Source organism: Boleophthalmus pectinirostris, unplaced genomic scaffold (assembly GCF_026225935.1).
Source record: "Boleophthalmus pectinirostris isolate CB_2022bp ecotype Guang Dong unplaced genomic scaffold, ASM2622593v1 HiC_scaffold_13, whole genome shotgun sequence".
Taxonomy (NCBI): Eukaryota; Metazoa; Chordata; class Actinopteri; order Gobiiformes; family Gobiidae; genus Boleophthalmus; species Boleophthalmus pectinirostris.
The window spans coordinates 13529721-13545963 of NW_026571036.1; the positions used below are offsets into that span (position 1 = coordinate 13529721).

Here is a 16243-nt window from a genome sequence, read left to right on the forward strand (position 1 = left end):
GCGTTCGGGACAAGTGGGAGTCCATGTGCACAGTGTATAAAGCAGCACATATGTTTCGGTGTCCAGTGGGAAAAAGCTTTACCAGGTGAGAGTCGCGCAATGTCGATGACGAGTCCCCATCTCCTACCCCCCGTACGGTGTCCTGGTTTTGACAAACACAAATATGGTCACACTAACCTGTATTCCACAGAATCATGTATTTTAATCCAACAGAAATTGACCGCATCAGCGCACAAGAGCTGTAGTTTTATCTTCGCTGAGTTTATGCAAATTAGCGATGTGGTTTTAAGTTTAGTTTTTGTGAGAGTTGCGCTAAACTGAATTAAACACATTATAATGTCAAACGGATTGATGTGGCTCTAGAGTCGTTACGGTTTATATGTCGTAAAGTTGAATTTATTTATGCAGATTAGTAGTGCAGATAGTAATAATAATGATGATCATTTTAATATAAAAACGTTAATGATGAATCGATAATCAATCGTTAATTCTTCCGACGATCGATTAAGAAAATTTCATCGAATGCCCATCCCTACAAACAAGTATGACAAATTCACAAATAGTATAACATATGACAGTATATATTTCATATTATATAAATAATTGTTGCTTTTCTAATAAATATTCCTCTTATTTTAGGTGAACAAAGTATTGAGAAACCACAACATCAAGCCTCACTGGATGTTTGCTCTGGACAACATCATCCGTAAAGCCGTGCAGACCGCCATCACGATCCTGGTGCCAGGTAAACTGCAGGCCTAAGGGCAGAGCACGATAAATACATTAGCAGCTCAATATGGCTCTGTGGAGAACAGACCGCAATGTCCTCTGGTCAGGGAAAAACAATAGAGGTGGATGATACCCATATAAGCTTTGGATGTGCTATTAAAGCATTTTTTTAGCATTATGCTCTAAAGAATGTTTCATTTAAAAAGGGGTATGTGTAGATTCAATTATTTATTGTTTCCAGAAATGGTTATGGGTCAAAATAATGCCAGGTTACATCAATATAATTATTATCTTCTTAATATCTGAAACTGATAATAGGGCAAGAGCCGCAGAAAGACTAGCATCCCTTATGCAGACAGCTAATAGTAGGAGCCCTTTGCATCAGGAGCAGGGGTTGGCTGTAGCTATCGGGTCTGTCCCGTGGGCTCCTGGCGGAGGGTTGGTGCCTTGGGCTTCATATCTCCCCTGGGCCCTATGGTGGTTCCTGGTGGCGGTGGACGGCTCTCTGCTCCTGGTGTAGACGGCTCCTCTGTTGGTGCTTTCTCAACTGGTTCGCTTGTATTCAGCCTCACATTTTACTATGTGTAGTTTTATGTATTTTAGCATGTTTGTGTGTGTGCATGTGTGCGTGTATCTATTTGTGTTGTTTGGTTGTATGGAGTCCGGCAGCTCTGGGGGTTGGGTGGGGCTATAAATGTGGGATTGTTTTTAATCTCTGTAAAGCACTTTGAGTTACATTTTTGTATGAAAAGTGCTTTATAAATAAAGTTTGATTGATTTAAAATAGGGATCCTAATAAAACAATGAACAATTATATAAAACATTGTTAATTTAGTTTCAATATAGGTAGTTTTAAGTAGAAGAATTATTTGACAAATGTGACTGATAGGGATGTAACGATATCCAAATCTCTCGGTACAATATTATCACATATGCATCTCATGGTACGATATTTATTGCGATATTTTGGAGACACTGATATAACTGCAGATGGGACACGTTTTTGCTCTTAAAATACCTTGACAAGATTTTGGTGTGAATTATTTCTGTCATAATTCCAAGAATTCAAGTAAAAACATATAAATTCATGTTGTCTGCACTGAAATGAATCATGGGATATGTAGTTCCTGATGTTTATAAGGCGTTGCTACTATAAAACCATGCATTCAAGCAAAGGAACTTGTGATTTGATATATTGTGACAGCCCACAATATTATTGCGAGACTTTTGATGATATGATATCACAATATTTTGGTTATGTTACATCTCTAGTGATTGATCTACAAGGGTGCTGAGGGTGCTCAAAAACATTCTTAATAACAAAGAACAAATAGAATTGTAAACACTGAAAACATACAAAATAATAATGTAAAAATTATAATATAAAAAGTGTGAAAACTAAACAAAACAAAAACAAGATATAGATTTGTATACAATATGTGCAAGTAAAATAATAATATACTATATAAACAGAAGGTGGCATAATGGAGTGAGGTAGTAACAGTGCAGAGATGAAGATAGTAGATGAATTTTTAAAACTGATAAATAATAAAGCAATATACAGTCAGATTATTATACAGTTACACAATACAAACTTGGTTAATAGGTGCATATTAGTAAATGTGTACTTTGTCTGTACCATTAGAGCTGAGACCCCACTTCAGCCTGGCCTCAGAGAGTGACCACGCCGACCAGGACGATGTGGACGATGACCCCGAACCGAGCCGCTCCCAGCCGCACCAGACCCGGACCGGTCCTGTCGCCCCTAACGACGACACCATCGCCCCTAACGACGATACCGTGGTCACTTCCGGGGTCAGCACCCTCAGCTCCACCGTGTCACACGAGTCCCACGCTGCCCAGCGCTCTGTTAGCATGGAGCTGGGGAGGATGAAGCTCGAGACCAACAGGTAAGCAAAATCTCCCTCATGTAATAATAAGATGCTTTTTGATTAGTGGCTTTATTTCCAGGGTAGCCATGATGGGGTAATTCACAGCATAGTGTACATAATGAATAACTTGTTTTCTAGTTAAAGATGCATTGTGTAACTTTTCCGGTGTAGGATCCGTCACCTGCTTGTTTCTGTGGCTATGTCATTGCTCTGCTTGGAATGTTCCACAGTATGACATTAAACAACTCCACCTTTACCACATTTATTCAATTACAGATGGTTTTATAGCTCAAAAATACGTAGAAAAACAGGCAGTCTGACTGTGAGCAGGGCTGCCTCTCCACAGATCTGACTTAGTCTACTTTGGTCTCTGTGAAGATAGAAAGGTTTAATTGCATGCTGTGAAATGTTCCAGACGAAGCAGTTACGTACATTTCCACGGAGAAAAGTATATGACGGACACTCCACCAGAAAAGTTACACAATGCACCTTGAACAAAATAATAAATGTAAATGTTTGTTACTTTTTGACATTGCTCTTGAAGTGACCTCCATTTGGAAATTTGTGGCCAGGATTCATCCACAGCTTATTTCATCCAGTTTCTTGGGTAGGATTTGTAGACACAGATTGGTCAAAGTCAATAGCTGAACATTTTTCGCACAGGTTGCTGGAGCAGTTACTAGAGAAGGAGCGAGAGTACCAGGCCATTCTTCAACAAGTGCTGGAGGAGAGGAAGCAGGAGATACGTCTGCTGAGGCTGAGATCTGAGGACACAGGTGAACAACTTCATTACAACAAAGCACTATTAAACTATTTTAAGCACTATATTATAGACATTGTATTTCAAAGGTCCTACATTACACAAAATTGACTCTTGTGAGCTTTAAGCCATGTTATAATGTATCAGTTTTATTTCATTCACACATGTTTGAGTAACACTTTATTATTGGTCTGTTTATATCATCAATGCTCAAAATACGCTGTTCCACTTTGTAATGTCATGAACCTGTAATTTTCAAGTTAACAGCTACTAGGGCTGGGTATCATTAAGAAGTTGCCATATCTTGATACAGTGCAGTTTTGGTTTGATACGATATATTTCAAGTCAGTTTGATATGGTTCAATAAAACATAATGGCCAAATGAAGGCTGATAGTAAAAGTTTTTGTTAAACCACTTCTTGTGCAAAGTTAATATGAAACACACACATTTTAATCATCAAAACAGTGAAAATATCAAATGTGTTGCATAAACAAGTTTCCTTCCTCTGAACAAGCAACAAAACTGTAGCACTGTAACAAAATAATTTGGTAAAATACACCAAAAAATACTCTTGGCGAAATACCAATGCAGCAGTCCCCAATATAGATACTGTATCATCACAAAGAATACAATATATCGATATTTCGATATTTTTTCACACCCCTAACAGCTACCCTTTACCTTTGTTCAATAGACAATTCCAGAGCTGAAATTATACACATGATTCTAGTGAAGATGTATTGTGTTTGAAAACGCACTGGAGCACTTCCTGTATTACCACATGACATCATTAGGGATTTTTTGATGACAAAGCGACATTATAACAGATCAGAAAATAGTGTAATATTTAGCAGGGTTAAGTTGACCTCTTTTATATTTTGAAATAACTAAGTGGGAAACCTGAGAAATAAGGATTTGGTCATCGCAGGACTAAGTCATATTCTGCAACTTAGTTACATATGTGGCTTGTGGTTTTTGCTTATACATCAGGATGTGGTTTAAAAAATGAAGGTTCTTTTTCTATTTCAGAAGTGCCCACATCCTCATCGGCTCAGGGGGGACCAAAGAGCCACACCACAGAGCCACACGAAGACACAGAGCTGACCAAATGGTTGCGGCTCTCCGGGGCTGACCAGGACTCCATAGACAAAGTATGACTTGCTTCTGTTTTGAAGTTTGATAGTACACAATGGAAATGTTTAACTATAACTGGTTTGTGCTGTTTTGGTTGTAGATTGTGAATGAGCAGTACACACTGAATGACATCCTCTATGATGTGACGAGAGAGGATCTGAAGAGTTTAAGCCTGAGGTAAATAAGTGGATACATTGGTGTGGTGTAATAGTTTCACTTCAACATTCGGCTGACTGTGATTGGATATGCATGGCTCTGTCTACCAACCACAATAGCTGACCCATCTATCACTGCCACACAGGCTCAAATGCAGAAGTCAATTTTATGAGTCTGCTTCTTAAAGCAGAACAGTTTAAGATGATTGACTGTATTCTTTGTTATTTTACTATTTCTATTTTATTCACTAGTTTTTAAATTATTCAGTTATTAACTTTTCATAAATTGTTGAGCAGTTATAGGAAAACATATTTTCTAAACAACAACAGCATGAACAATTAAAACAAAACAGGAGAAAAATTTTGTTCAGATGTTCATTAGAAATCCTTAAATGTGTTATTTTAGGGACATACCAACTCCTTTTCAGAAATTCAAATTTAGGATCTTGTTCTGTTCCTAATGTTAGTAAATAGCACCCTCTAGTGCTTGGAAACCAGATGAGCTGTCCCAATCTTTTTCAAATTTTACAATAATATCCAAGGTACTATATAACTATATTATTTATAAAAAATATGTCTTGAACTCAATTAAAATAAATTAAAAGTGTTTTAAAGGAACTCAGGATAATCAGCAGGCCCTTGGGTACAGATAATGGGGATCTTAATAAAACAAATAAACAAACAATTCACAAATCTCTTATTTGTCAGAGGCGGAATTCTGTGCAGACTGTGGAAGGCCATCACGGAGCACAGACAGAAGACCATCTGAAGCCTTACAGTGCGGGGACACTCGGCGCAGCTCACTCTCTCCCTTACCTCAATATTTATGTGAGACAACCATAAAAAAGACATTCAGAGGACTGGCTTGTCTATGTGGCCTCCCAACTCAGAACCAAGGTTTTTGGAGAATTTTAATGTTTAAAAAAGGTCATTTTAAGAAGTGCCGATGTATTTTTGTTATGGCAGATTCTTGTTACAGAAATATATTTAGTGAGAGCACAAACTCCTGTCTTTACAAAATGTTTACAAAAACTATGGGACTGACGGAATTTGACAAGCCTGAGATATGATTCTATACATTCAAGATATATACTGATCATGCAAAACATTATGACTATAATGTACCTTCAATCAAGTTCTAACCCAAGAAATCTAACCCTCCATGTGCATCAGTTGCATCAGAATGACTACTGTCCCTAGATACTGACCACTGCAAACTAGGAACACCCTTGGCAAACTGACCCTTTTTTTCTGCTAAAGGATAAAATTATCACTTGCTGCCTTATATATTTTACCCAACCTATCTAACAAGTGTCATATTGAAGTGATAATTGGTCAGTATAGTTATAAAGTTATGGCTGATCGGTGTATATGAAAATAATGTCATTATGTTGTATCATGTCTCATTTTCTTATCACTACATTATTTAATTTTATTTAATCGAAAGGATCTTAATACATGGTCTTTTCTTTGATTATTTAATTTCTTCACACATGCACACAGCAAATTAAACATTTGCATTATTGTGTAAATATTTTGTGTTATATATAATATGTGAACAACATTTCTCTTTATTGATAATGTATTGATTATATGATCTCTTAAAACATGTGAACATCCATTTGTATGGAATGGATATTTGTAAGTGTCTAAATCATGTCAAGTAATTGGGGTGATTAATGTTAAGCCATTTTACTATTGCATCCACACATACTATGTATTTTGTTGTATCTTGCTCATGCAGTCATTTGAATATTTTAACATCACAGCATGTAATGCAAAAAAATAATTATGGAGGAGCCTTTACATTTTTACCACTTTATGTTGTTTGGAGAAGAAACATTCGTGCATTTGTTTTGTATCTAACTGGGGTCAAGACTTTTGTGTCACAATGTCAAATAAAAATGCCCGTCACAAAACAGAAGTGTTCCATTCCTTCTTCAGGTGAAAATCTGCAGAGGCTAAAACAAATGAACACAAAAAGACAGTGTGAAACATATCTTTAGCTTTAATATTCCTCCATATACAGAAAATGTGTGGGCATAATCTACACCAAAGATTGGATGCCCCACTGTGACGTCAGCAGCCCGTCTCGAGACTGTCCGCCCTCATCACCATGACAACCTCAGATTTTCAGCATCGTCAGCGGACGAAGAGTCTCCCCTCTGCTCAGATCAACACCGGTCTATTCTGAGAAAATACTGTCCGTTTTCTTTTACGCCTTTACTTTTAGACTAGGAAGTGTGTACCTGCGGACCCTCATGTTTTGGGCTCGCGCTGGTGGCGGAGGGAGACGCTGTTTCACTGCGTAAACAAAATGGCCCTGTTTCAGCATCACGGGCTGCTGCCGCTGGCCTGCGCTCTCCTGTTGGCCGGAATTAACCACGTCGACACGCGCTCTTCGCAAATTTCCCCCGCAGATGTGCTTTTGGATGAATTTCGTAAACAGCTACAACAGGAGCAGGCGTATAACCGAGCCGGGGACGTGACTGACTCCTGTGTGGAGGACTACGACACTGCTGAGGCGCACATCATCCGGACCAAACTCTCCATCGAGCAGGGCGCCACCTTCCTGCTCGCCCCGGACACCGTGTACACCTGGAGGGACTGTCTGCACGCCTGCTGCTCCCTGCCGCACTGCACCGTGGCCGTGGTGCAGGAGGACCCGAGGCAGACCGGAGAGAACCTGGGCTGTTTTCTTTTCAACTGCACCTACAGGGGCAGAAACGTGTGCTCCTTTGCTCAGAAGGAGGGCTTTTCCTCTTTTACCCGGGCTAACACCAACGCCACTCGGGGACAGCTGTCAGCTCTGATCGGGGCCACTTCCAGGAGACCCGGGGAGGATGAGGAGGACGCACTAGGCAAGTGGTCTAAAACAACTAAGAATGTGAATGGGCCTTCATCAGGGCTATCAGGAGTCATGGAGTCATGCTCAGGCCTTTAAGGTTCTTAAGATCTTAAAATAAATAAGAAAAAGATGGAGCAAAAATACACCTTCAAATTAAAAGTGAGCCTATTTGACTTCTTAACCCTCTCAGGCTCAAATTAATTTTTAATATCAGGAAAAATCTGATATTTGGGGAAAATTATCATATGGGGTAGTAATGTACAATCCTGACTTTTTTGTTTGAGAGAGACCTTCACATCCATGCGTTCTGAGATGTTGCAGATTTGCAGCATTGGCCTGGTGTGGTAAAATAACACTGAAGACTGAAAATGATATGAACGCAAATTTTATTTGTATACCACTTTTCATAACAATGAAAACAAAAAGCACAGTGTAACAGTGCTTTACAGTGGCAGAACAACATCACTTTTTCGTGTGATACTCCAAGAAACAATTTTTATCCTTTATAAACAACAAAAGTATTTTGCACTTCTGGCAGCTTGTTTGCGTGTAGCCATTCTTGCACAGTCTGCATCGCCAACGTTTATCAGCATGGATGGGAGAACAGGCTCCTGAGTAAAAAAGGCTCATGAAGTATGGATGTGGAGTAAGTAGGTAATTGGCATTTAGCTGTTGCAAATCTGCAACGCCTGCCTGGAGAGGGTTAACCTTCTTAATATAAGATGGTCTTTTCCAAAGATATGAGGAAATACTTGGAATAGACCATATACCCTTCCACAATCTATTCCTATAGCCTGTTTTATCAAGAGGGAGTAGCCTAATCGTGTGCCTTTTGACAAACATTTAAAGTCAACACACAAAAGCAGCTTTTATTTTCTCAGGGCTGGACAAGAGGGCACCTAAGTCACTGACTGGGTCAAGGTGTTAAGAGCATTGTTCAGAAAAAAAAGGTTACATTTACAATACTTTTAGAAATATAGCTATTGAGACTCCCTTAGATCTCTTGTGCTTGTAACCTTAGGCATCCAACTTGTTAATCATTACCTCTTAATGTCTTCTACAAATTTAACTGCTCTAGAATATTGCATTTTGCTGCTAAATTTGACACTAAAAGTACTTACACTATAATAATGTAGATTATTTAGGAACTATAATCCCATACCATTCATTTGATCCATTAAATTAATAGAGTTGTTTTTGCCTGCAGAAGATGAGCCCCCACGCAGTGACGCTGGGCAGGACGTGATCATCCAGTTACCCACAGACTGGGCTGTCCTGGACGGGAGGGACAGTGTGGATGACCATGGGATCAGCCGCTATGAGTGGACACTGGTCAGAGGAGATACTGCCATCAACATGAAGGTCAGCAGTGTGTTCACTAACAGATTGGAACAAAATAGGGATTAAATGATTGCTGGCTGAATGTATTTATGTTTAAACTTAATGACAAAGAAATGTATGTAAAATATTATCTGGTCCAGAGTGGCACCTGATATCTGGAGGGCTGCCAGACAAAACCTCACCCTGCCACAAATATTCTTCAAACATCACTGCAGAGTTAAGGATCAGGTTACTTATGTGTTTATGCAGTCAGCAGCAGTCATGTGTTTAGCACTCACTACCCATAATGCCTTGCGATGTTCAATGAGATAAGGCTAATTACATGTGCACCTGCCTCTTGCCCATTCACTAAGATTATCTAATCTAGTGGAAGTGCTCAGCTGTTAGGGTTAGGCGAACATTTTATTACCTTGCAGAATGTTATTACTTGGACTTACTGGCAAAGAATATAGAAGGTTTTCAATTTTTACTGTCTGGAAAGGGGAGATAAGATTGTATTTACTGGTTTCACAACACAAGTGGAGAAATATACTGGTGATGTCTTCTTTTATTGCCAGATTTAAGATGGCATCACATCATTCTATGGGCTAATATTATTCAGTGCAGATGGGGGTAGCTAAAATTAATATTAAATTTGTAATTTGTTGTAATAGTTAAATGTAAAAGTTAATGAGGGTAGTCACTAATAGAAATCATCAGGTTAAGCATTTACACATTTACATACTAACATTCTGGATATTTCAGGACAAAGTACAATGTTATCAAGAGGGAAAACTGGCTCATGTTTGATTGTTTTCTAGATTCTAGCTAGTATAATTTTATTGATTGAATGTAGAATTTGTCATTTACTATATCTTATACGTATAACCCTGTATAACTATATCTTATATGTATAACCCCTTTTAAACCCTACCAAACCCCAAATACTTTGTCTTTATATCATCTGTCTTCTAATTGAACTTATCCTTGAACAAATAATAAAAACTTTGGGTTAAAACTATATCAGGGTATCCCTGGGTTTGACTACCCCAAATTTAAGACTTTTTAAAGACCTTTTTAAGACCACTTAAATGAAAATTAAGATCAATGTCGCACCCATTATACAGGCGAAAAACACCAGATCCAATTCTACTAATGACCGACCAACTACCAGTACTATATCTAGAATCTAAGGCTACGTTTATATGATGATGGTCTTAACAGAAGACACAAAAGTGGCCTAGCGTCTTGACTTTATATTCCGCGTTTAGACTAGCGTTTTCGGAAGGAAATCTGCGTGCATACGGTAATGCAAAAGTATGTGGAATTGGATTGGGTATGAATGCCAGGCGGCTCAGTGGTGACGCTAGGTGGTGATGTATGTGATGTAATCATGTACACGACGTGAGACAGATCTGACCAGAGTTTTGCGTCTTGTGCAGTGTAGACGAAACTGATTGTTTACTCATTGCCACCGACTCCAAAAACCAAAGTATTGTTTGCGCATACTCCAAATTAGACTTTCATTCATGTTACGTTATTTCACGCTGTTGTTTTTTTACCTTCCCTCCATTTAACATTGCACTGCAGCCCGGTTGAGTAAACAAAAAAATAGGCTAATGAACTTTAAGACCTTTGTGGAAAAAAATAAGACTTGGAGAACATAATTTAAGACTTTTTAAGACCTTAATTTAGGGAACATGAAATTTAAGACCTTTAAAGACTTTTAAGACCTCGCAGCTACCCTGTATATACTCAATGCAATGAAAAAACAATGTCATTTCTTGTTCTTAGGTGACTCACCCAGGCCTGCTGAAAGTCAGTGGTCTCCGGGAGGGAATATACACATTTCAGATGACCGTGACTGACACATCGGGGCAAAAGAGCTCTGATAATGTGTCAGTGTCTGTGCTGGCTCCCAAACATCAGGCTGAAGGTATGTTTCAAAATCTTAAATAATTTGTCATTAAATCATGGGGCTAATAGACTATATGTATGTCTATAGTGTGTACGGGCCACTGCTCAAACTACCAGTTCAAATGTGACGATGGCTGCTGTATCGACATCACTTACGCCTGTGATGGGAAACAGCACTGCCCTGATCGATCTGACGAAGACTTCTGCCCCAACTGTAAGAAAGATATTGATCATTTGTAATCCTAGTCTTTACTATGAGAGAGTAGAGGTTGACTGTTTCAAATTAATGCCATTTCACCAGCTTTTTGTTGTATAATATATTAGGAAAATGATTACTATTAGAAAATATTAGAGATTAATCCCAACATTTTGAGTATTTTCCATTTGGGTATTGCACCTGTCCACGGATTTCAGAGTGATTAAAAATTGGGACCGTTATCATAGCAATTAACAATTCAAAACTAAATTTCATATATTTGTGAATGCGGCAAAAGTCCTCAAAATGACACCTACAACTGGAAACTGACTCATGAACAGCGTTATATAGTAGGCCCCTGCCCTCCTCCCTCTGTAATAATGACATAAAATTTTAGATGCTATATACTCCATTACTTCGTGTGAATTGCAGTTAATGGTGACTTGTATGTTGGTGGAACTGAATTTAATAATACTTTGACATTTTCAGTTGAAAGCAGCAGAAAATCTGTGACTCACTCGATGAACATCCCCAGCCCCCGTCGTTTGGTAACCCACACAGACACAGAGGAGCAGGCAGGACTCAGGAAAACCATGGAGAGCATCGCCCCACCACAGGAGAACGGTCAGAAGGATGCAGCTGCCAATAAAGGTAAAGGCTAAGTGCTGAGCTTTAAGTTTCATTTGTTTATTCTTTTTTATATATGTAGACCTTTACTGAATGATGAAAATGTGTTTGCCTATTGTAGTGGACCAAACAGAAAGGCAAAGACAAGTTAAAATAGAAAATAAAAGAAATTAAGTTTAAATTTAATGAAGTCAAAAAAGAGATAATTTGACAAAGGCTGGAACAGTTTAAATTAACTAAAGCTGAACGGGCATCCAAAAACATAGGTGAACTCAAATCAAACAGAAATAAGAACAGAACTTAATTAACTAAAAACCCAACACATTGACACAAAGGAAGTCAGAAGGGTGTTTAAATATTCACATTCACAGGAGAGAAATTAACCTTCCCTGACTAGCTTTAGAATGATCTTGAGCTGTATCAGAACAAGTACAAGACCACGTAGACTAGTATACGCCCATTGACCATTATGGTACTTATCTTTATGACTAGGGGATTACACAGACACAAGGTCATATGGTAATGTTGGTAATCATATTCTGTTGTCTAAAGAAAGTTGTTGTTTTTTTATTATCATCATGGTTTCGAAATTAGTATTAAGTATTGAGTCTATTCCTTGATATCAAGTTTGAAATCCCACTACATTGTATTTGAAATGGACTTTACTCCTATAAATATATCAAGCGAGGGTCTAGCTGGAGTACTAGATTTGATTTGCCCTCCTTCAAAAGATTTCCAGGAGTTGTAATACTATTATTAGTAGTGTAAAATTGAAATCACTATGTTTTATTCACAATTTAGTTCCTGTTAATTTTCAATCCAATGATTAAAGAGTATTTATTTAAGAAGTAAATACAAATTATAACTTTTTATTCAATGATGAACAACAAGACATGAAACTGCTTTGAGAAGTACTGTTGGACCTCCTCCCTTACACAGTGCGATACCTGCACATACAAAACAGTCCCTATGCTTGGTTCTTCCCCTGGGGACCACATACCAAAGGCCAGAGCAATACAGTTGGACCCCCCCATGCAACAGGTGTGTCCAGTCCAGAATAGAGCCATATGCCAATCTGCGATAGAAAATGGAAACACAGGTTTAATAAAAGCATAGCAAAAAAAGACTTGCTTTTGACTTTTATTGAAAACAGATGGGGCCCTGTAGGTGAGCTCAAAGCTGGACACAAACTCCGACCCCACTGTAGTATCCTCTTAGAGTTTCATGGGAAAGTGAAGTGCTTGGGACAAAAGGCTTCTGTGGTCACTGCCATCTGATCCTGAATCTGAACAGAGAAAAAAATTTCATTTAGCAGTGTCAGTGAACGCATCAGACCTCAACTGCAGGGAATTCTCAGGCAGCTGTCTATCAGTAAAAAAAAAAAAGGCTGTTAAATAATTTTTTTTTTCTGATAAAAGTGACAAAACAGGATTCAACATTAGTACAGGAGAAGGGCTTGTAGTTGTAACATTAGGCTTAGTCTCAAAGTATTTAACAGAGGCCTTGGCAGCTGCATAAAAATTACTTGAATATTTTTTAGCATTACTCATATTGACATCAATTTTGAGAACTTGTATCCGTTTAGAATACACACAAATTATTGTATTCACCCTGTGTGTGTGTCTGTGTGTCTGTCCACCTGCGATAATTCCGCCATTTATGGACTGATTGTCACCAAATTTGGTACGTGGGTCAAGCCCCTGTGCCCGATGCGGCAAAAAAGTTTGGTGATGATCCAAGGTCATTTGAGGTCACACAGGTCAATTGAAAGGTCACACTATTATAAAGGATAGGCAATTTCAGCAATTTCTGAACCATCTGCGGGCTAAAATATTCACCCAATCATCACACAAGTTGGCACACACATAACCGGGGTACACTGGATGTTACACTTTGAAACCGGTCAAGGTAACCAAGGTCAAATATGCGTTTTTGGTCATAACTCCGCGAAGGTCTCAAAATCTCAGAAAAATTATTATCTATTTATAATTCTATGCATGTGTATAGTAAAATAATAATAGTTTTCGAGATAATCACTAATTATAACAGTTCCTTTCTCTTTCAGTGTATGCTGTTAAAATTCAAATTGGAACGAAAATAATTTCCATTTCTTCTTTTTCTGGTGATACACAACACACTGATCTAAAGTCACAGAACTAACACATACGGAACTCATGAAAAATTAAATTTTTCGTGACACGCTAGTAAACACAAACATTCTCATGTGTGACCAGTATCACACAAATGTTCATGGGCACTGTACAGCTAGACTCATTGCATTGATCATGTAATATGGGCTGGGCTCCTTATAAGCTGGCCTCCGTGGTGATGAACTGCCCCCACTGATGCCTCATGGGGGACCAGGTTGCTACTGTAAACTGGCAATGAAGATGTATAATAAACATTATGAATAAGTGTTTGTACTTTGACAGGTTTTTTTAAATTTATCTCATTTTCAGACCCCTGCTCCTCAGCTCCAGTGGTGGGACCATGCAAAGGCACGTTCCCGCGGTGGTACTACGATCAGGAGGCTGGCCAGTGTAAGCACTTCCTGTACGGAGGCTGTCAGGGCAACCACAACAACTTCCTGCAGGAGTCTGACTGTGTCACCGAGTGCATCCAGAAATGTAAGACTGTGATAAGACTGAAGATGCATGTACTGAACATTATCATCAATGTATTACGATATATATTATATTGTTTCAGCTCCATCATTTAAACCAGCAACTGTGGCACCACCAGTGACTAAACAGACAGAAAGAGGTAAATGTCTAAATAATTAATTAACTGCAATGTGTTAGCTTTTGATTTAAATAAGCTTTTGATTTGAACTAAAATAGAATAAATGTAGCAGCTATTTATGGTAATTTGTTTTTGCATCACAATGTTGGGAGTAAAATGCACTCAAAGCATTATAATATTCATGAACCACTCTGCCATAATGGGTGATGGCAAACTACTGTACAGTGTTTACATGTACACAAAAATATGTTATCTAATTTCTGGACCTTTAACATTGTTTAAATTGCATGTAAAAAACACAAAATCTGATGTGAGGGTCTATGATCAGAAAGAAATCAGATTACTTTGCTGTTTACATGTTTTAATATTCTTATAACTCCAAATATATGATCATTATTTATTGTGTGTGTGTGAAAGCTGCTCCCAAAGTGTCCCAGAGTCAAACAGAAACTGAGAATGCCATTTCTAAACCAACTTTCATCAAAGGAGTTCACCCTGCTCCTGAATCAGGCATGTACTTTTTCCTCACAATCCAGTATGAGAATTGTTATTGTATGTTTACTTACAATCCTGTATATCTTCTGGCATGTAGGCGCTATCCTCCCTCTGGTCCTTGGTATCCTAATCACCAGTCTGCTCCTGCTCATGATCGGCTGCCGTCTCAAACTTGTCCAGCACAAATTGAAAAAGGCACGGCCCCTGACCACAGAGGAGTCCGATTACCTCATCAACGGCATGTATCTGTAGCTCTCAAATCTACCACTACTACTCCTACTACTACTTCAAATACTGATTATCACAGGCTGGCACTTCAAAATATGCGCTCTTTCTTTTGGCTCCCCTGGACTTTGATTCATATTTTTAGCTATTTTTATGAAAAATTGCTCATTACGCTGGTGTGAATGCTGCCGAAATGCTGCCTTTGAATACAATGATATACAGTATTCATGTCAATGTGTTTTGAGCTGTTGATATTTTTCTATAAGAGACTCATTAAATTACAAAAGAGAAATCTATCTGGCTAAATGTTGTGACAAGTTGATACACCAATCAGGCATAACATTGCATGCTTAATGTGGGGAGTTACTTGCAAACTTCACTATGGGGTTGTTAAAAGTATCGAAATCAGATAGTAAATGAAACTACAATTTATACACTGATTGAAGCAGGTATCGATACTGCAAAAAATAACATAAACAGGACAAAAATTTACCTTTATTCAACAATTTTAGTTTGACCTTTATAAGAACAAATACAAAAAAGCATGAATGCAAAAAAAGTACTATAATTATACAATAACTGTTTTGGAAATGGCATCCTACTACTAAAAAGAGGTTTCTTGTCTTTGTGGTATCGTAATCAGTATCGAGTACTGAGTTAATACCTTAGTATCGAAATCAAATTTTAGTATCATGACAACACTACTTCACAATGCGTCAAACTCATTCAAATCCATGGACCTGCTGCATTTCCTCCTACTTCTAAAATTTGCAACTAAAATGTTTCAGTAGTCATGACGTTGTGCCTAATTGATGTATATTTTAATTTATATGAAGATCAGAAATGTCCTTGTCCACTGTGCTACCTACCTCTACCTTTTGTCTCAAGATATTTATGCGAATTCAATATTTCTTGTGTCTCTTGCTGGTGAAAAACATTTTTTTTTTTCTTCCTGATGAGTGTATTTCTACCAGTAGGGGGCACAACACAATGTCGCTCCCCGCCTCTCAGACAATATTTAACTATGACTGTATGTTGACTGTAAACTGAAGTGCCTGCTCTGGTGCACTTTACATCAATCTTTATTTTTAAAGGAGATCCTATGGTCATGTTGTTTTAATTTGATTTCTGGTGTAAATGCAGTTGTAGCTTTTCCTCAAAGTTCTACGTGTTATGTCAGATAATAAAAAGTATATTATGAA

The 16243-nt window shown here is 38.1% G+C and overlaps 2 protein-coding genes across 2 annotated transcripts in view; both read left to right on the plus strand.

The window, feature by feature from the left end:
- Positions 1-6595, plus strand: part of map3k5 (mitogen-activated protein kinase kinase kinase 5) — a 77900-nt gene extending 71305 nt beyond the window's left edge. The window contains exons 25-30 of the mRNA XM_055149635.1: positions 640-745; positions 2375-2639; positions 3285-3397; positions 4412-4533; positions 4617-4693; positions 5380-6595. Coding sequence (XP_055005610.1) covers positions 640-745; positions 2375-2639; positions 3285-3397; positions 4412-4533; positions 4617-4693; positions 5380-5440 — 744 coding nt within the window. The 3' untranslated portion in view covers positions 5441-6595. The remainder of the gene's footprint in view (positions 1-639; positions 746-2374; positions 2640-3284; positions 3398-4411; positions 4534-4616; positions 4694-5379) is intronic.
- Positions 6596-6717: 122 nt separating this feature from the next.
- lrp11 (low density lipoprotein receptor-related protein 11) lies at positions 6718-16243 on the plus strand. Its single transcript, XM_020918206.2, has 9 exons — positions 6718-7532; positions 8727-8881; positions 10634-10775; positions 10845-10970; positions 11442-11603; positions 14039-14206; positions 14286-14342; positions 14739-14831; positions 14914-16243. The coding sequence occupies exons 1-9, from the start codon at positions 6989-6991 to the stop codon at positions 15066-15068; spliced, it is 1602 nt and encodes a 533-aa protein (XP_020773865.1). The 5' UTR covers positions 6718-6988; the 3' UTR covers positions 15069-16243.

Coding starts and splice junctions, on each gene's coding strand:
- lrp11 (XM_020918206.2), top strand. CDS start 6,989: ATGGCCCTGTTTCAGCATCACGGGCTGCTGCCGCTGGCCTGCGCTCTC. Junction 10,971..11,441: donor CGAAGACTTCTGCCCCAACT/GTAAGAAAGATA, acceptor TGACATTTTCAG/TTGAAAGCAGCAGAAAATCT. Junction 14,832..14,913: donor TCACCCTGCTCCTGAATCAG/GCATGTACTTTT, acceptor TCTGGCATGTAG/GCGCTATCCTCCCTCTGGTC.